Source organism: Elgaria multicarinata, chromosome 3 (genome assembly GCF_023053635.1).
Source record: "Elgaria multicarinata webbii isolate HBS135686 ecotype San Diego chromosome 3, rElgMul1.1.pri, whole genome shotgun sequence".
In the NCBI taxonomy this organism is placed as follows: Eukaryota; Metazoa; Chordata; class Lepidosauria; order Squamata; family Anguidae; genus Elgaria; species Elgaria multicarinata.
In genome coordinates, this window is record NC_086173.1 from 111,789,741 (window position 1) to 111,810,861 (window position 21,121).

General features: G+C 39.0%; 1 protein-coding gene across 1 annotated transcript in view; it reads right to left on the reverse strand.

The window, feature by feature from the left end:
• WNK2 (WNK lysine deficient protein kinase 2) overlaps positions 1 to 21,121 on the reverse strand; it is a 134,266-nt gene that overhangs the window by 26,328 nt on the left and 86,817 nt on the right. Inside the window, exons 11-22 of the mRNA XM_063121259.1 lie at positions 19,804 to 20,364; positions 16,336 to 16,641; positions 15,621 to 15,670; positions 13,226 to 13,391; positions 13,033 to 13,149; positions 11,791 to 11,958; positions 11,532 to 11,577; positions 10,359 to 10,475; positions 8,159 to 9,210; positions 4,811 to 4,883; positions 2,256 to 2,311; positions 1,468 to 2,105 (exon numbers count right to left, since the gene is read on the reverse strand). Of these exons, the coding sequence (XP_062977329.1) occupies positions 1,468 to 2,105; positions 2,256 to 2,311; positions 4,811 to 4,883; positions 8,159 to 9,210; positions 10,359 to 10,475; positions 11,532 to 11,577; positions 11,791 to 11,958; positions 13,033 to 13,149; positions 13,226 to 13,391; positions 15,621 to 15,670; positions 16,336 to 16,641; positions 19,804 to 20,364 (3,350 nt within the window). The remainder of the gene's footprint in view (positions 1 to 1,467; positions 2,106 to 2,255; positions 2,312 to 4,810; positions 4,884 to 8,158; positions 9,211 to 10,358; positions 10,476 to 11,531; positions 11,578 to 11,790; positions 11,959 to 13,032; positions 13,150 to 13,225; positions 13,392 to 15,620; positions 15,671 to 16,335; positions 16,642 to 19,803; positions 20,365 to 21,121) is intronic.

The following is a 21,121-nucleotide window of genomic DNA, read 5'->3' on the forward strand; positions in this document are numbered from 1 at the left end:
TATGAATTAAGAGCAGGATCACAGAAACCTAGGGAGAAAAGAAGTCAAGCAAGAGAGAGAAAATGATGACAACAAAGGGTATGTCTACACCATGCCTATATCCCGGGATCATCCCTGTGCATCCAAATGACACACAAGGGATCCCGGGAGCAGGCAGGGATGATCCCTCCATTTGCTTGGGATAATCCTTAGGTGTAGAAAGGGCCAAAGAGTCTTGTGGCATCTTAAAAACTAACTCATTCAAAGAGCATTGTGGATTGAGCACTGGATTTTTCAGCAATAAGATCATTGGTCATCTCCAACACTTAGCATTCCAACCATTATTGGAGTGTTGAGGGTAAAAGAGAGATTGAAAGAGGTCACGAGCAAACTTGGAGGAAAAGAAATGAAGACAGTGGAAATTAAGACTCTAGAAGTCACTTGGAGATAAAGGGTAGAAGGGAAACTGGGTCATATTTGAGACGGAGGAAGGATCAAGCGAAAGATTTCTTTTTAAGAACAGGGGAAATAGTGGAATGTTTGAATGCAGTAGGGAAGGAGCAAGAGGAGATATTGGTTAATAGATTGACAATGTGAAAGAAAGAGTTGGAGATGGCTACGAGGAGGAGACAGACTCAAGGGGGCAGATGGAGTTAAATGAGGACAACAGGATGGTCAACTCATCAGGTGAGATAAGTAGAAAGAAGAATAGTTTGGTGGAGGTGTAAAACAGAAGGGACAGAATGGAAAGAAGTGATTTTTGCTTTATATTTGCCACTCAACCCCAAGTTTAGCCAAAACACTTCAGCTAAAATGCAGGCCATTCACTTTCATACATACTGTAGCAGAAAAAAATATTTATCTTAATGAAAACAAAAATCGTAAACAAAGAGAATTAATGAAATAAATGACAACATTCAGCAAATACAAATATAAAATCTGACTCTACTGTGTATAATGGAGAGTGTAAAAATCTGAAGAATCTGATAACCCATTCTGATATCCAAATTTATTTGTGTGAGCATCTGTCTAATTGCACTTGGATACAGTATAAACTTAGCAGTGACATGGTGCACTCTATTATCCAAAGTATCACTTTTCTCAGACATAGTGGAAAAACTTTATTGGGACTGTGCCAGTTCAGACTATACAGACTGTAGCATTACATACACTACACATAACTGAATTTGGTCTCCATACAAAAACATTATCTGTAGATGAAAAATGAAATGTCACAGAGAAGGTGAGGTAAACTGTCCCATCATGTGAACTGCCTGTCGACTTCAATCTGAAGTGGTACAGCCCAAATGCAGGTTTAGTGACAACTAAGATATAGAAAGATACACATATTTAACTAACCACTCCAACTTATGAGAAATGAGCACCTAAAAGGGGGAAATGATAAATTCTGTAAAAATGCAGCAGGGAACTTTGCCTAAGCATAAATGCACAAAATGACCCTCACATTTGTATGAAAATGAAACATACTTTTCTCTCAGATTCTGCAATTCTTTCTTCATGTCTGCATCTTCAAACTCTGAGTCATTGTCACTGCTCACATATGATGACTGTGAGTGGAAAGAAGTTATGTTGATAGTTGGGATTTTTGATCCATGACCATTAGGGGAATCAAGGCCTTGTGAGCTGGATTTTCCAGACTTCTGCAGAAAAGATGAGGACCTTTTTATGTAGTCATTTCCTGCACTGCTGCTCTGAGGTGATGGTGGAGTTGCAGCTGGTTTTCTTTGAAGAGATTCATCTCCAGAATCAGTGGAATCATGACCACAAAGGACATCAATTGAAGATGCTGTCTGCACACGCCGCAAAGATGTCTTCGTATCAGGGCTGGAAGGTTGATCATCGAGATAAACATCTGGTGGTGCCGAGTATCTCAAGGAATGCATGGATGGTAAAGTTAACTCATCCTGGGTGCTGATCACTGAAAATCTTCCAATTGTTTTTGCTGGTGTACTGTTAAGTGTTTCAGCTTGCTTCATACTGAAGCTCAAGTCAACAGAGTCATCTCTATGAGATTTATTTTTCTCTTTGAGATTTATAGTATTTTCCTTTTCATTCAGCTTAGAAGCATCTTTCTGGGCAGCTACATCTGATAATGAAGGCGCAACCTGAAATAACAAATAAGAACCTAGTCCAGGTGGAGAATTTGTCACCAGCCCTAACACATCTCTTCTTATAGGAATTAGCAGTGCTTTTCATTAGTTTGAATTGCTTGAGGAATGAGATAAAATGTGGAAAGGAAAACAGGAATACAGTACCTGAGGGAGTCCTGATGATATGGCAACAGAAGTTGAAGTAATGTTTGCAACTTGACCTGTTTAATACATCAGAAACAAAAATGCAAACACATTTGGATAAGTAGATTTTAGAACAAAGCATAAGCTAATATGAATATTTAACTATCTTTTCAATGGAATCTCTTTGATTCCATTAATCATCCATTAAGTACTTGTGTCAATGAGACACAGATAAGTGAAGAATTGCAGCTCAAATCTGCATGAATTAAATGTAAATTATGATGGCAGATACAAGTCTTGAAACCATCACAATGTACATACGGTGAATATTCAGAAACAAATTCAGTACAATGAATTGAGCATTTCACACAACATACAACTTTGGAATTCAATAAAAATATTAATGTAGCTTGAAAGGAAAGGGGGGAATATTTATAGAATGGACCAGTTCTGACAACTTTTTATTTTATTTTTATTTAGAAAATCACTTATACCCACCTTTTGTCCCTTAAAAAGGAATCCCAATGCAGCCATACTGGAAGTGGGATCACAGATACCTGCCCTACCCACAGCAAATGCATGACTAGCCTCAGGGCTTGATGGGCATCCATGGATCCATTGCATAAAGCTTGTGCACATGCAAAATCCCAACCCATGTGAGCTTGAATTACATGCTCAATTCCCAGATCCTATGTGGGATATCAATCAAATGGTCTCAGCCTATGTGCCCCAGACTTTTCATGCATAGACCTTATACAAATTAGATATTGATGTGTAGCCTAGAAGAAGGAGAGATGTTTGTGATGGGACTTCTCTCACTCCATGCCAAATTACTTTCATTATTCCATACACAATTGTAGGTGCCAAGGTATGAGAATAAACTGGGTTTGAACATGAGAGGAACTACTGATAAGCAGACACATGCTTTGCACTTCCATTTTTGAGCTTCTACTTCCATTTTTGAGCTTCTACTTATGGGCAAAGGGTTGTGTGGGTCACAGTTGGTCATACAGTCTGCTCATTTCTCTCCACATGAAGAGTGATAAGAAGGGTCAGGGGCATACCTTGGCTGGGAATTATGGGAGTTGTGTTCCAATACATCTGGAGAGTTCCACGTTGGGGAAGACTGGTCTAAGGGTTTACCAGAAAATGCTCATAAATGTAAAAAAAAAAAAAACTTTGCTATTTTAACAGCTTGAAACAAGTATTTCAACTTTAATAGCACTCATCTTCCTTGACACCTTTTAAAATATTGCCATAATTATTTGAAATAATAAATTCTTGAGTATAGAACTTGGTATTTTACAGGTGGGATTTGGATGTAGGAATCTGGCCTGTCCACATAATAATAATAATGATAATGATAACGATAATGATAATGATGTAAGAGGGAGGGGCATTTTCCCACCAAAAATAGGGATTGATTATGCGAAGGTTCTAGTAGCTTCTGGAGAGACATGGAAAAAACAACATAGGTTGTGGGAATTTCCCACTGTGGAGGCAGCACCATTATTGGAACTTTTAAATTCACCAGTGTTTGAAAACTGAAGGGGCACAATTGAATGTGAAACTATAATCTGTAAATTGTTACCAATGGGCTTAATGCAACTGGGCAGTTAATTGATGTTTTTGGGAAACTGCCTCTGAAGTTATTCTTCAGAATCAATACATTTCCTCCATATTTATAATTCAGATTATAGCTGTTGGGCTTGGCTCAGATGATAATAAAATATGTTTAGTTATTAAGTAAAAGAATAATATTTTCCAGTTGCTTGGGATATTATACAATGAAGTATCACTCAATATCTTGCAGAGTCGTATTGTGACACTAAAAAAAACTTTAAAAGACACATAATGGCCTGCAAAAATATGTAAAATGAATTTTCACGAAAAACTGTTTGTTTGTTTTTATTGGTGGTGGCTCTAACTATTATCATGGAAATGTTAAAATCTGCTCAACAAAATAATGTTCAAAAATGCAGGATGCGAAACGGTTTCATTTCTCAGGATTAAGGATGTTGACATTTCAGATTTTCCCAATTACAAGCTGAATATGAAATACAGGCCTGATCCAGACAATAGTTTCTTCCTGCCTTCTATCTCTGTCTGGTGGGAAGCATACCCTTTTGCCTTTTCCACTGGTTATACTGAGTGTAACGTTTGAATAACGTGTATGTATGTAAAATTCAAAGCATGTTGGCCAACAGCACATGGTTAAATCGATGTATTCTTGCTCTCCTATTATGTGGATAGGAAAGTATTGCCCACGTTGGGTTTATATGTGGCATGTTTTTATCTTATGTTAAAATTTAGGTATATCATTCTATACGCTCATACACAAACAGTAAGTAGCTACACATGAATAAAAGCAAGATACTCAAATTTCTGCTGAAGCTGTCAGATTCTGCATTAGAAGATAAATTCTCAATTGCATGTAACAACTACACATACTGTGATCCCTGGATCTCCTAGTGATAGTGTTTAGAAAACCATCCTCAATTATTACATATCAATATTAGTTGGTTCAAAGGATAGCTATAAGGAAGAACAGACAAAGTTGTTTCAAGGTTTGCTACCTTCTTTGTTAGTTGATCCATGGCTTATTTCTGATGGATGGATACTGGTACATGTAATTTCTGATTCCCCCACCTTTAAGTGAAAGGACAAAAATATAAATTAACCATTCAAAGGCCAAGTGGAAAGTTTTCATTTATATATGCAGAGTCTCTCAAACTTATTTTATTTATTTGATCTTAAAATAAGACTATCTTAAATCAGTAATTTGCATTTCTCCCTGTTCCAGACTCCATATTACCTTTTCTTAGATAACAGAAGTTGACAAACATCACCAAATGATTAAAATCCATTTTTTAGATAGAAGCATTACATAAACAGGCACAGAACTTTTAGATGTTGATTACAATTGTCAAAGGAAAATGCACATTCAAATACATATAGAATGTTCCATTGTACCTGGGGAGAGGGTGGGAAAGGGGGTGCATGAAACTGTTCCACAATCTCACCTTCTGAAAACCTTATCGACAAAGTAAATCTCATAGCAAACCATCCCAGTGAAAGAAATAAAGCTGTGAATCCTGTCTAACTCACTTTCTAATGCTGTTATCAGCCACCTTTTTCGTTTAAAGTAGTTTAGGATAAATCCATTGTTACATTTATTTATTTATTTATTTATTATATTTTTATACTGCCGAATAGCTGAAGCTCTCTGGGCGGTTCACAAAAATTAAAACCATAATAAAACAACCAACAGGTTAAAAGCACAAATACAAAATACAGTATAAAAAATACTTTCCCTTCCCTGCAGCCTCCCCCACCCCAAATCTGTTGTGCAGGGTCTCCCAAACCTCTGGAGCAGATCTGGGGCATGTGGGGGGGGGGGAGGGCAGCAGGAGAAATTAAATCCACCCATGGTGCCCATGGTGCTGGCAGAAGGAGACTATTGGAGTTAACCATTTTTGTTTAAAATATGGCTTAATATCACCAAGGTTCAGAAAGCAAGGGCCAATGGAAACAACACATCTAATATTTACATGATGAATTTTGATCAGAAGCTTAAGATTTCTTTTTCTGTGTAGAAGTTTTCAGTGGAGTGGGAGGTAAGATTCAGTTCGCTTTTTAAAAAAAGAAAAAGGAATTTATTCTTTTGAGAAGCAGGTCTTAGTACATAGACCTCAGGTAGAGTGAAAGACAATATGCCCTTCCTAAATGGCACTCCTAAGTTTGATTTCTAATTATCACAACTAGGAACTAATAAGATGCATCATTTTCCTGTTCACAATGTTTGATACAGGATATATATCTATTTCTGAAAATAATACTTTTAATTTGCACCAATAACTGCAAGTCATGTATTGGGATTTGAGAAACAAAGCGTAACAAAACAGTAACAATTTCTAGAAGTGCAGTTTGGCTCCTGGATTCTGAATTCTGATTTAAGAGGTGGACTATCTGCAGCATTTTTAACTACAGCAACTCACCAAGCTGTATTTTGTTTTTATGTCACTTTTTATCTATCCTTTGCATGTTTTGGTGTTGATTTTGCTGGTCTGCGACCGTAATAAATAACAATGAATGAATGAATAACTAGTGCTAGGCCAAAACCTGCCTCCTATTTTCGAGAACTTTCTCTCTCCCTGCAAAACAAGCATTATTGTTTTTGCCTGTTTCTCAGGGATGGGGAAAAATTCTCCTTGGGGAGGGGGACAGGGTTTCCACTAGGGATGTGCTCCGCTCCGATTAGGAGCGTAGAAGCAGTAGCGGATTGGCCTGCTCCGCCTTACCTAGAGGCGGAGTAGGAGCGGACCGCGGACCCCCTAGAAGCAAGGCGAAGAGAAGCGGCCATTTTTCGGAGCTCCGAGTTCAGGCAGAGCGCTCCGGTCGCCATCTTGAAAACATTTCGCCATAGGATTGCATTGCGGCAAATAATCGCGCATAACTACGTTGTTTTTGAAGCTATCATTCTGAAAATTCTTGTGCACAGAGAGTCGTGGATGGGGGTCATTTTGAGACCACTCTCACCTCTCTGCATCGTACGGGTCACGGGCTATATTTTTGTGAAAATCGGGTCAACCGCGCGGCTCAAACTGCGTTTTCGGCTTTTCGCCCATAGGATTGCATTGAGGGAAAGAATCGGGGATAACTGGGGGGGGGGTTTAAGCTATCATTCTGAAAATTCTTGTGCACAGAGAGTCGTGGATGGGGGTCATTTTGAGACCACTCTCAACTTTCTGCATCGTACGGGTCGCGGGCTATATTTTTGTGAAAATCGGGTCAACCGCGCGGCTTAAACTGCGTTTTCGGCTTTTCGCCCATAGGATTGCATTGAGGGAAAGAATCGGGGATAATTGGGGGGGGTTTAAGCTATCATTCTGAAAATTCTTGTGCACAGAGAGTCGTGGATGGGGGTCATTTTGAGACCACTCTCAACTTTCTGCATCGTACGGGTCGCGGGCTAGAAGTTTTTAAAAAATCGGCGGGAAAAATACCTTTTTCAAAGGCCTGAGGGGCAGAGTCAGCTCCCGGTCATGATGATCCCAAAGTTGGAGGAGGGCATAGGCAAAACAGGTAACTTGGGATTCTGGGAAACTTCTCTTTCTTCATCTGAACGGGCTTTTCCCCGTGTTTTTTAACACACCTCGCAGGGATGTTGTGTGTGGGGTGCCCGATTTTCAAAAATTCACCAAAAATCAGGGGATGATGGGATTGCTTTGAAACTTGGCGTGCGTGTGTATATCCCCATGAGGTGTCATGGTGCCAAACATGAGGTTTCTAACTTGAACAGAAAAAAAGTTGTATAATTTTTTAGCTTTCAATGCAAGCCTATGGGGGGGGGGAAACGGAGCTCCGGATCCGGATCCGGAGCTCCGGGCGGAGCGGAGCGGAAGTGGGCGGAGCGGGGGCGGGGCGGAGCGGCCCGATCCGAAAAATGGCGGATCTGCAAGTGAAGCGGAGCGGGGGGTCCGTGCACACCCCTAGTTTCCACATACCTTTTCTAACTGTAGCCAGTTGCTGAGGGAGCTCCTTCCTATTTTTTTTAGTTTTTCAAACAACAACAACAACAACACCTCCTCCCTCCAGCATTTGGATGAGACCAGCAGTTCTAAGTGAATGCCTATTGGAGACTGTCTCCTTCTCCAGTAGACATCCAATAAACACTCCTGGGGTCCTGAAAATGCAGGGAGGGGGTTAAAAAATAAAAAGAAAGAAGACCCCTCAACAAGTGGCTATGTTTAAAAAGGTATGTGGAAAACCTGTTCCCCAGGGAGAAAATTCTCTGAAATCCTCACTTCTCCCAGCCTCCTTCGCCCGAATTTTTGTGTCCCCCTTCCCCACAAAATGCCAAAAACGGAATGGTCAAAATTTTCAGCACAGCACTATTTTTAACTCTCTTTTTTTTTACTTGCCAGATCAGAAATAGTTGTGCTTGATGCAGGTTGCTCCTCAGTCGCATGAACATCCATGCTAGTTGCAGGAACTTTCAAATCCAGCACAAGAATAGGCAAAGGTTCCAAGTTAAATTCGCCATCTCCCTGGTCTAAAGGTACAAAGCTGTCTGATGTCGCTGCTGATGCAGAAGATGTTGGGACATACTCCTGGTAGAGCAGGTTGCGCAGTTTCTCATCCAGGCTTTTTATTGTGTTGTCAGCAAAATCCACTCTGGGTGGTCCTTCGCCATCTGATTCTACTGCACAAGGCGGCTGAGAGGTACTCATAGCAAGGCCAGCGGATGGTGTAGGTTGGGATTGGGTTGCCATTATGTGCAGCTGGGATGCAGCTACTGACAGGGAAGGAGGACTTGAAAGCTGAGATGCCGCTAGAATCAGAGGATCAGGAACAGCAGTCACAGGAAGTATCTGGCCTACGAAAGAATGCTGCATCTGGCCAGGCTGACTGTTGTCCGGCAAATGGGATACTTGTGTTGGAGGGTGGTGTTCCAAAACTGTAGCATCAGAGACAACTGGGAGTGGGCAGGCATCTGCTGCATGTCCAGGAGCAGGCTGAAGCAGTTTTGGAAGCCCAGTCGTGCCGTCTTCAACCTCTGCACTGGGGACACAAGTGCTACCATCTATTTGTTTTGGTGCCTGCAGTGGGGGATTTAGAGGTTGCTGAGGCTCAACCTGCTCTTCAAGTGAAGTTGCGCTGTGGGCTGGAGTGTCAGGCTGACTGGGTACAACAGGCTGTAGAGGAGGGCATTCTAGTTGGCCTGTACTTTCAGCAGCCTGTTCTAGAGCATATGGAGCTGTTGGTGGGGGTGTTGCAGTGGACGTTTCTGTCTGAACCTGTGAAAGGGAGGTTGATGCAGGTTGAGCAGAGACTTGCGTCAGGGGAGAAGGAGGAGGAGTTCCTTTTGGGCTTTCATAGGTGTTCCTTTGATTAGAAAGCTGCTGATAAGCTATGTTTGTTTGTTTGTCTGTCACTGTAGAGCTCTGCTGCTGATCATCTGACTGCTCTAAATCTATAAATAACAACAAGAGAAAACTATGAATTCAGAGAATTATCTAGGGATCAACATATGGACCTCAAATAGCAATGTGCAGTAGAAATATCTCAGCAAGAAGGTAAAACCCAACATATTAACTCAGTCCTCTGCTCATGTTAATGCATTTTTGAGGGGGGAAAGGCTGTAATGATTCTCCAAACAACTAAAATAATGGTCAATATCCAACAGTGTCATTCTGCGAACTCTAATAGCGCTAGTGAAGCGCCACTGAATCTTTCCATTGTGCAAGTGACTGCACAATTTATTTGCACAGCCAGTTGCACCGCTGCTTGCACAACTGGTTGTGCAGTCACACTTTCACAACCATAACTTTTCCTCTTGCACATAGTCCAGAATGTAGTTTCCACAAACATAATGTCGTTTGCACTCCTGGAATAACAGAGTTGGATACTACCCAATGTTTATCGATTGCATTGTGAACCAAAATTTTATATTAAAGAAAGGCTATTCTCACTAACTGTGACAGCTCTACTTAGCAATTTTTCAGATGCAAAATGTATTGCACTTTATCAGCTATTAGCAGTAATCAAGCACTGCCCCATTTCAGCCAGCTGGAAAACTGAGATTAATAACAAGGTTTACGTGAGTTACATGGGTCTTTAAAATTCATTTATGTGACAAGAACTTCAATTGCTTCTGCACATGTAAAACAAAAAGGGATCAAGTTCAACGTCCATAAATGTGTAGTCTTTGTAACAAGGTTTTGACACTAATTTGACTCTCACTAGTTATCACAATTGTACTGCTTGCCCTTGGCTATTCCAATCCTCCTGGGTAATGAATGATTAAAATAAGTGCCTGTTCCTGGAAAGCTAATTGCTATTTTAAACCTATAGTACAGAGACATTTCTGGGTGGCTTCTCCATGTCCCTGCTTCTGCATTTTTGATTGTGGACTGTCAGGTTCTGGTGACAAAATAGAGAAATATAATGAACAACTGGAGTATCTTGAATATGAATATTTTATTGGCCAGATGATTGTTTAAACTGTTTTAAACAATGTACTGTATCTTTTTCCTTTGTCTCATGTTCTTCCTTTCTTAAAAATAGTTTGAAAACAACTTTATAAAGGTGTAGAATTAAAGCTATAAAGATCACAAATACCTGGGGCTTCAGCCTGTTTTGCACTTTGAGGAACAGGAGGAGAGAATTCTGGTACTTCAGCTGCTGGATTTTCCACAACAGGACAAATGATAAACCAACGTTTCCCTGTATGTAGAACTAATGATAAAAGAAGGATTACATTGTTAAAGGTTTTTATAACAATAGCTGGCAAGCAGCTTCTATTAGTCAAACTAGACAAACACATCATCATCATTATTATTAACAATACAAAACTACCACATTTAAAGATGATACCTCTATATAGTTAATGGAACTAATGAAGATTAAAACAATGGCTACATACAGCCCTTGCCTACACTTTTTAAACTAGCTTCTATTTGTAAATGTGGTCAGTAACAAAAATTAAAATAATTAGACCCTATACAGAAAATAAACAGAAAACAAAGGGTAGTATGCAATGTTCGTCCTACTTAGAATAGACACACGGAAATGAATGGGACTTCATTGAAATGAATGGGACTCTACATAGGACTAATTTGGATACTACCCAGAATCTACAGCAGAGACAATAAAATCAATGTCATCTTTACTCAGAAGTAAATCCTACAGTGTGCAGTGGAGGTAATTCCACAGTACAGAATCATAATCTTAAAGAACAAAAAAGAAATCAGAAGTAATCTTTGCATAAAGTTATGACTTAGGGACAAATACAAAGCTATGCACAGGTTTATCCAAGTTATGTTTCATGTTTTATTTCCTGCCAAAGATAACAGATTATGAAAAGCAGTCATCCATGCTTACTCTGGGCAGCATCCTCTGCTCGTGCAACGGGTCTTTTCACACGTCTAAAAAAGTAACCTGAAATGAGCAGACACGCTAGTCCCTGGAATGGGGCAGATCAGCAGAGCTCACAGGAGGGAGCTTGTTTCCAAAGTTATTTTTAGAAACATGAAAGAAAACCAGGAAGAACACTGACTTGAGATGGTGAGAACAATCGATCATCTTTCATTTCCATTGCCTACTAGACTAGTAGCAGCTGGATGACTGTTGTTCTTGCGACTAAGCTTTTGTGGCATGTTCAATGCAATGACTACTTGTTGGGTTGATATCATCTTAAAATAGGCAATCGCTATTATTATAGATTATGAATTGCTCTACAGCTTGGAATGACACATACTGTATATACATATATATTAATAAAAACACATTTACCATTTTGTTGGTACACTGGCATTCTTGCCTGAGATTGCCGATTCTCCTATTGAAAATAAAAATAAAAAATACTGTTAGTAACCTACATTAGCAGTCTTAAAAAATTTAAAATATTTGCTTAACCAAATCATCAGTAGTATACTGCAGAAGTGATTAAATATTTCTTTTAGTGTTAGCTAATTGGTGTAAGCTGTTAAAGACAATAAAGATTTGCTATTAGGAAATATATAATCCACTTTTTGTTTTGTTTTTAACATACCTCACTGCTTTCCAGCCTGTAAGTATCTTGCTGAGGGCTTGCACCCTGATCAGAACTTCTTTCCCCTTCTGTATCTTCACTAAGCATATCTTCTGCTTTATCAATAATTTCTTTCAGCTGCTCAATAAATATCTCTTTCTCAGTAGGTAGTATGAATTCATTTTCTACCTACATGAATGAACAAACATATTTTTAAAAACTCCTCCAATACATAAGGTAACTATACAGGGTATTTAATCCTATTTAAACTAACATACAACATGAAGAAGTTTTACATCAATAAAACAGAGCTTTCTCCATTGTAACTAATGGTTTATAGGCTTGAAAGAAATTAATCTCTCCCTGCCAAATATTGTTAAGTAAGGCTATGGAAATTATTCATTGTTATTATGTAACTGACCCATTTTGATTAAGAAACAAAATAATGTGTCACTGCATGGGAAGCCTTTTTAAGGAATATGCACAAACCTACAAAGACTAATTGATGTGTTATTAAGAACTTTCAACTTGACCTGTTTTTGCTTGAGCCATAGCTCAGTAGTAGAGCACCTGGTTTGTATGCAGAAGGTCCCAGATTCAATTCTCAGCATCTCCAGGCAAGGCTGGGAAATAATTTTGCCTGAAACTCTAGAGAGCAGTTGCCAGTCGGTGTCAACAATACTGGGCTAGATGGATCAACGGACTGACTTGATAAAAAGTAACTTCCTGCTTCAATAACTCTAGGAGATAGGATACTGAACTTTTCTCGCAACAACAATATTACAGCACAATACTATTCATTTCTACTCATGAGTAAGTCCCATTGAATTAAATGAACTTTATTCCCAGGTAAGTGTGCACAGGATTCCAACATTAGTCACTTCATGACCTTTTGGAACTACATGTATATAACAATGGCTTGCTATTGGCAAGCATAACAGTCAAAGTTGTATCTTAACTTCCACCTGGCACACCTGCTCCCCAAAGAACAAAGAGGAAACAACACTAGTGGCTCACTCACAGAGAGTTGAGGTAACACCCTGTCTAGTACTATCACCCTGTACATAGACCAAAGGAACATTCAGAAATGGAATACTAAACAGGAATCAGCTAAAAAAAAATCAGGATGGACCTCAATAGCATGCTGCTGAATGATCAGAACCATTTTTCTCTAGCTATACTAAGGTGACTGTAGTTTCTTTTCAGTTTATGAAACTAAAGTTTCAATTATTTCTAAAAGTCCAAAGCCAAGAAAAATCTTACCATGTAAGTAGCAATTTCTTCTGGAGCATCACCATCTAAATCAAACTTAAATGTAACCATTTTGTGATTGTGTGTTTCTAGCTGACATTCCACCATCTTATCCCCTGTGTTGCATACCTATAAAAAGAACCAATCATTATTTCCAACACTATCAAATATCTATGTAAATCCCAAACAAAGATACCTGACTTACATTTAAAATGGTCAGTTTCGGCCTGTTGGATTTTTCCTGGCGTGAACGAGTACGTGTTGATTTCTTATGTTTCTTTGACGGTTTTCCTTCTTGTTTTCCACTACCACTTGTCCCTTCAAAGCTGTCACTCATCTCTTTACCAGAAGCAACATCAGGACTCATATAACTTTTCAATAAGGAGTGAAAAGGACACAGGAATTAAGAAGACAGAATAAGATGAACATAAGGCCCTGTTCTAAAAGCATTTCCTCAAAACCAGCACAAACACATGAGAACATGCTTTTCTGCATGAGACCAAATGTTCACCTTGTCCAGCATACTGTTTCTAGTGGTGCCAGCCTGCAATTTTAAATAGTTATTTTTAACTATCATATTCATTGATAGTTGTATCCATCACCAATTTGTCTAAATTTAACACTTCCTTTTATTGGTTCAGAACCCACTCAAAGCAGTTCCAGAGAATGAGCCAGCATCCTAGTCTTTCAGAAAAAGCAGAATAACTTCTCTCTATTCAATATTTCCACGCTGCTCTTCATATACCTAGAATCATAGAAGTACAGGGTTGGAAATCATCTAGTCTATCCCCTGTTCATTGCAGGATCTATGTTACAGGATGCAACTACAGCACCCTTGACAGATGGACACCCATCATCTCCTGAAATACCTCCAGCAAAGGAGAGTCCACCACTTCCTGAGGCAGTCTATTCCATTGTCGAGCAGCTCTTACAATTAGAAAACCTTCTCTAAAATTTAGCTGAAACCTGCTTCCCTGCAATTTGCACTATTGGCTGCTCTAGTCCTCTCCTGTGGAGCATCAGAGAACAAGTCTGTGTGATAGCACATCAGGTTTTTACCTCATTATGGTATTGGTATAACAAAACATTCACTAGTAAGGAATTGCTTTGCTAATTTAAACAAATTGTTTAAAAACTATGTGAAAAACAATCCACTGCTAGTAAATGGGATGTGGTAAAATATTCAGACATTATAGAATGCAGTACAGCAGGTTGTGGCGTCTTAAGTTAAATCTCCCATTGGTCTTCCAGTGAAAAGTTGTTTCCCACCCACCCCTCAAAGTGACAAGGATTTTGTTTGGCTGAAGGTCATCATTCTGTTTTCCATAACCTTTGGAATTTTAGCCTGATTTACTGTTCTCATTGCTATGATTATTCCTTTAGTTCTGTTTTGTGTAACCCCTTCCCCCCCCCTTCATATGTTTTAATGTGATTTTAGACTGTAAGCCTCTAGGCAGGGTATTGCTGTTTTATTTGTATATTCTGTATAGCACCAACATTGTTGGTGCTAAATAAATAAATAAATAAATAAATAAATAAATAAAAAACAGGAAATGTGTGCAAAAAGTATAGCAGGTTAAGGCCAGTGGCAGTGGGGTGGAAGGAAGTTGTTCCTGCTGAGATGCAGCTGATGGGAAGGGACTAATGATGTATGAGAATTTCAATTCTGTTCATAAATCATGTGAACTTGTCCCATTTGCTATCTTGAACATGAAGTGAGCGGAGTGCTTTAACTGGAGTAATACTCACAAACCCCTGAATTTGCAATTGCATTCAATACATGCATTAAAAAAGGTGCACTTTGAAATGTGCACTTTTAAAAAAGTATGTTCATGTTTTAGCCAATGGGGGAAGTACACAATATGAAAAATGTTCATGGAAATGTGCACTGTTCCTGTTCAAATGAGCCAAAAGACAGGTCAAAAATGAAAATGGGAGCAAGCTGAAATGAGCTTTGACGTGATTTTCAGAGAATTTGTGTGAGCTTGAAAATCACTGGCTCTCCCATCCCTAGAAGGAAATGCATGTCCTTATCAGTGTGTGTTATGTGAAGGCAGCTGATGAAGGGCGTAGCTTGCTCTCAGAGTATGAGAACCCACTTCTACCTTGACAGAAGCTTTGGAAGCCACAATGCAGAACTGGTGGCACATTTGGCTTGGTGAGTCAGGTTGCATGCCTCGTTTTGGCGTTTGTGCTTATTTTGGCCCTTGCTCCCAGAAGTGCTACATCGCAGCCACCAGTGGGAGCGCACCCCATTGGATCCAACCTGGGGAAGGGTCCCATCAGATTCAATCCATTGTTTTTAAAATGGTTTCTGATGAGATCAGTAATGCAAGACAAGCTGTCCAAGAGGCAATGTGTCCACTATGAGTGATCTTCCCTGCCGAGTACAGCCAAGAGGGGAGTGATGGACATATTCTATATCACACAGAGCAATGCCTAGGGCAAAGATATATAACTGATATCCCAGGTGAACTGAATGCACACCCTAGAAAATTCTTCAAAACTTCTGTGCTTTGTAGAAATTTTGTGTAGACATGGAAATGGTCCTCAAGACTGGAGATCTGGATGGTGCTGCATTAAAGAAATGGTAAGGATACCTTTCACAGCTCTGTGTCAGTGATTGCTGCTTCTCCAGTATTGCATGCTCCTAAAATGGAAAGAGGAAATCATATAAGCAGGGACAAGATGCATAATTGTTATCTGTGTACAAAAGAACTACAACACTTTGCATGTATCATGAACACAATGCAGCCACAGTTAAGCACGTGTAATTCCCATTGATTTCAATAGTTGAGAATTAAGTATGGCCAACTTTGTGTCAGCAGCTCAAACTAGCTTTTTGAGCAGACTTCATCTTACCAAATTACATCCTGCCTCTGAAACTATTGTCCCAATTGAGAAATACTGTGTGCTGGCACTGGAATTGGAACTAGAACAGTCAGCTGGTAATACCCACAAGTAATATCCACTGTGCCAAAGACTAACAAAACCTCAGTCTTTATAAAACAGGTGTTTGGGTACTGTTATATTATTGGAGGGGAAAACTAAATGAAGATGTTAACAATAGATTATGGAAAGGAAGGCTGTGTGAAGAATATAAATATGAAGAATGAAAAGTCTGAATGCTTCCAAAGAACTTGCATTAAATGTTAATGAGAGACATGAGATGAGGGTCATAAAAGATTCACAGAAGGTAAATTAGTTCTATGAGATGCTACTCCAGGGATCAAGAAAATGGCTCTTTCAACCACATTAGTGAACTTGCTCTTAGTTAATAGCACCAAAGATTCATTAGCAAGAAACACATACTACCTCTTGAGAAGATTCTGTAGCCAGTGGGATAACTGGGCATGGAGTTTGAGTCTGCTGGCCCAGAGGCTGGTGATTATCTGGCTGAGATTGCAGATAACCAGTAGGTTGGAGAGGCAGACCATGATCTATAGACAATGCTGCATTAGCTGTAGCAAGGATACTTTGTGAAAGACCTTCTGGACCAATGCAGGGAGGCAATGTTTCAGGCTGCAACTGCAATGGTGGTGATATAACTGCAGAAGGTTGCACTGGCAATGCAGGCATCTGGGTTCCAATATCCACAGTATATTGAGGATGTCCCATAATCTGTTTTAACACAGCAGACACCTGTTATTAGAATCAATTCTGTTTAGAATATTAATAACTCATATAGCTAAGCCCACATTTTTTAAAATAAATAAATCCATGTTATTGAAAATCCTTTCATTACACTGCAATGAAGCCATATTTAAGTGTTCTTGTTTTTAGGAGAAAGGAAGGAATTAAGGAAGGAAAGAAGGAAAGAAGGAAGGTCTATTCACACAATGGTGTTATAAGTGTATGAAATGCTACCATGGGGAAGTTGCTCACCATGACCGGCTGTTCATGTGCAACGATTCATACTAGGACCAGAAAATATTCATCACATCACTGCAAATAGCCAAGGTGTGCAGTGGTGTGAATCACCAGTTCTATATGGCAGGTTCCTGTCATATAGTGTGGAACAGCTGCTATGAGTATGACTATTTTACCTCGTATCTAAATTTTAATTCTGGTAAAAGCTTTCTTACCACTCGTCACAACTTATGCCAAGGTAAGAGAGCTTACATTGTCTTAAAGAGATTAAAGTAATTGCATTTCAAACCATCACAACAGCACTCATTTTTTTTCTGTGAATTGATATGAAGAAGAATTATATCAAATAAAAATGTATACATACTGGATATAAGCTTTTAATTTAAAAAAAATAAAACGGGATTTGTTTGTTACAAGCATCAAAATAAAGATCGGTATCACATTTTCACACACTGCTCACACATTATCTCCTTGCATATTGAGCCATGGGGATTTGGGCTTATACATAAAATGATACCCATTTGATATATCCATTTTAAATGTTTGAGGAAGAACACAGAAACCCAATGCCCACCTGCTTCACAAATATCATCTGTGGAATATGTGGGGGTTTGTAGAGCAGCTTCAAATAAAACAGATTCTTCAAGCTATAAAGCACGGCTCTGCCAATGCCAGTTTGGTGGTAATTTTTTAAACATGAGGTTTTTGATATAGATTCCAATCATTTTTCTGTGAAAATGATGTGCTTAGGCTACCCATAATTGGAATGAACATAGCTACCAAACCAAACAAATCAAAATGTTTGTGTTTAAGGGAAGCCATTGAAATGAGTGTTTTAGGGTTGGGTTGCAATTCCTCTCTGTAGTGTTCTACACCAAACAACCTATAAGGTTACATATTTATGGAAATGATGTTTTCCATAACAACACAAAGCATGAGCACTGCAGACTTTTCTCCTTGGTCCAAGGAACTAGAATGACTGAATCAAGCTTTACCTGAAGGGGAAGCTGAAGCAGGGATGGGATATAGAAGACAGACAGATAGAGAAGGCGGCGGCAGCAAAGGAAAGCACAGAAGACAAAGAGAATCACTTTTAGTATAATTCATGTGCCATTTAATTGATGTTTCTATGTATTTCATATGTAATGTATGCATGTGTATGCATGTGTGTCCATGTGTATGCATGTGTGTGTATGATGTGTTTTGCCTTGGACATCAAAAGAGAAAAAGTAGGCTGCATTCTCGGCTGTCAGTGCGCATAATAATTTAAAAACAATGTTGAAATATTAATCAATTTTAAGTTACATTTTCAAGACTAAATAATTGTCACTACTAGGATACAATCTGGTGGGGGGGGGGATACAATTCCTTACAAGGACAGCAGGACATTATGATACAGCAGTTGTTTCACGATTTTCTATCTACTAGGGAAAGAGAAGGAAGATTTATATTTTTGATCAGGTAATTTCCAGGATCATTTTTAAACAGCAACTAGAAGTAGCCATCAATGTAAGTGGAACAGAGGCATGCTGGGATCCCTTATTTTTTTCCATCTCCCCTGGGAAGGCATAAAAGGCCAATATATGTTTCTAAATATATTCTGATTAAGGCTCCTTATAATGTATCACAGGTCTCTCTTGGTCACAAATTACAAATCTGAGTAAAACAGATAGTGGTACATGAGTACATGATATGTGACATGCTTAGGGTGCTACAAGGCCTGGGACAACTCCTTTGGAAGCCAATGGGAATAATGCCATTGCTTCAATGGAAGGTAAGCTGGGACTCAGATGATCGTAAGTTCTTCACAAACAATATTTATGTACCAAATATATGGCTGAAGACAGAAATTTAGATACAGTAAAGTTAGAGGAATAGAACAATAGATTGAGATGGAATGTTATGAATTTAAAGAAGGTGGACGATATGACAAAATGCAATGGCATCTTATAAAAATTCCCACTTTTAGCAAGCCATTTTTAAGCAGCTTTCATACTTACTTTATGCTTCTTTCTGCTCTAATTACACTTAATCTTATATTATTTTATTTTACATTCTATTCTATTATAAAGTTTTAAACTAAGAAACTCCTACCCTTCTTCATTTGTAAATGCTAATATTTACTGAATGTCATATGTTGTACTTCAACCACCCTAAAAATCTTCAATTGTGATAATGAATAAGATATTTGTTACTATTATATAAATATCCTCTAAACAATATTTCTGAAATTATTCCCCAGTACAAACTTATCTTCATTTAAGACAAGTCTGCTTTTAAAGCAACCATCATATGCTAACTGTGCAATCCTATGCATGTCAACTTGGTAGTAATCCCAAGTAAGTGTGTATAGGATTGCAGTCCAAAAGCCTAGTGTGTTTAGGCATAATTATAAATGATTTAGAGTGCAATCCTATGCACGGGGATGCTGGCTGGGGAATGTGGGGTGTTGTAGGACTTTTTCTGCCTAAACATGCCAAAAGATTATGCCCTTGATTATACTAATAAATTACCTTGAAATTACACTCTGTATACAGTAACATATTGGAAACCATTATCACCTACTTATTTATTTTGTAAAAGCAAATTCAAGGTTTTCTTCACTGTTTGGAGGGGATTGTAGCATCTCTTGAGATAGGAATTAGCAGTGGTGGCACTTTACATGTGCTCATAAACTGTCATTTCCTGTTGCCACTCAGCTGCAATATTCTACTTTTCATTGTCCTAAGGTTTTTTGTTGGTTGGTGGGTTGGTTTTTGAGTAATAAATGCATTTTCCAAGTCTTAGTTTTCTGGTCCTACCTATATAAACAAGAAAAAATCCCCAGACTTGTTTTTATAATGTAACAAACTACAGAGCTGTCACTTGGCGTAATGTTCTAGTACCCAGAAAGTCCAATGTCAAACAGATTACCTGATTACCAGCCCCAGATGCAGACATAGTCTGTTCTGAAGAATGAATTATGCTTGGTTGAAGTGACTGAGGAAGTGGAGGCAGCTGCTGCTGCTGCTGCTGCTGCTGTTGTGAAACTGCTTGCATGTTCTGAGTGTGATGGGGAGAGGAAAAAACTTCATTCTGAATTATCTGCTGGAGGGTAGCGTGGTACATTTGCTGCTGGGAGAATTGAGCTACCGCATGATGTGTTGGTAAAGCTGACACTCCCGGTGGAGCCACAGCAAGTAATGGTATCGGAGCAGCCGGCATATTTGGCACAATTGTTTGGCAGGGCAAGACCAAGGAAGCCACAGTACTATGAGGAAGGTTGACCGCTTGCATGGGTAGGGCAGGGGGATTTGATGTCAGTGGCAGAGCAGGGTTCACAGGGAGGCTTGGTAAAATCACAGCTGGAGGAAAATATTGAGAAGGAGCAGGTATAGGGGGCACATTTGCAGCAGGTATATCAGACAGGTTTGGAGCATGGCTGTCAAGTCCTGCCAGAGGAGTAACTGCAGGAATGAGAGGAAACTGAGGAATCTGAAAAAAAATATAATATTACATGAATTGCAAGAGTGTTTCCGGAGGGCACTAAGTTAGCTTATTTGCCTTACTAATATAAGTATGATGAATAGTGACTTCCATCCAGTTTCATCAGTCTATATATAAGGAACAATTAAAATTGTTCTAGAACAAGTACAGGAGAAAACGTCAAACTGTATGTTAGTCTGAGCAGTCTAAAACTGTTACAAATGAAATGTACTAATCATACACCAATCTATTAATAATCACCCCATATGTGCACCCTGCATTGGGGACATTTGAGGCAAAATCTACAAAATCCAAAGTATAGGTAATACCCCGATATGTCGGCTTTTCATTGTATACATGGAGCTCCTGTTTGAGCAGACTTCCCCATTCACTTTAATGGAGTTCTATGTCCATGCAGACCTATTCTCTCAATTCAAGTGAAAGGAGAAGCACCCTTGCATGCACAAGGATTCTGTCAACATTGAAGCTGTTGTGGATGCAAGTTGCTGCAAATTCAGGGCAAAACTTTTTTAAAATTGCACGCAGCTTACTATTTACCAGAAATTGTAGTAATGCAGTATTTCTCACTGGAAATGTGGATGATTTTCCACATTGTACTGAGTTATAAATGGTAAAATTCAGCATTTTCCAGAGTGTAGACTGACAGTCCAATAGAATCACTGATAGGAAGAGAGAGTAGAAAATTCCCAAATGCAGGTTGGAGATGGTATGGTGCGGGGAAAGGAGATATGTAAAAGAAAAGCAG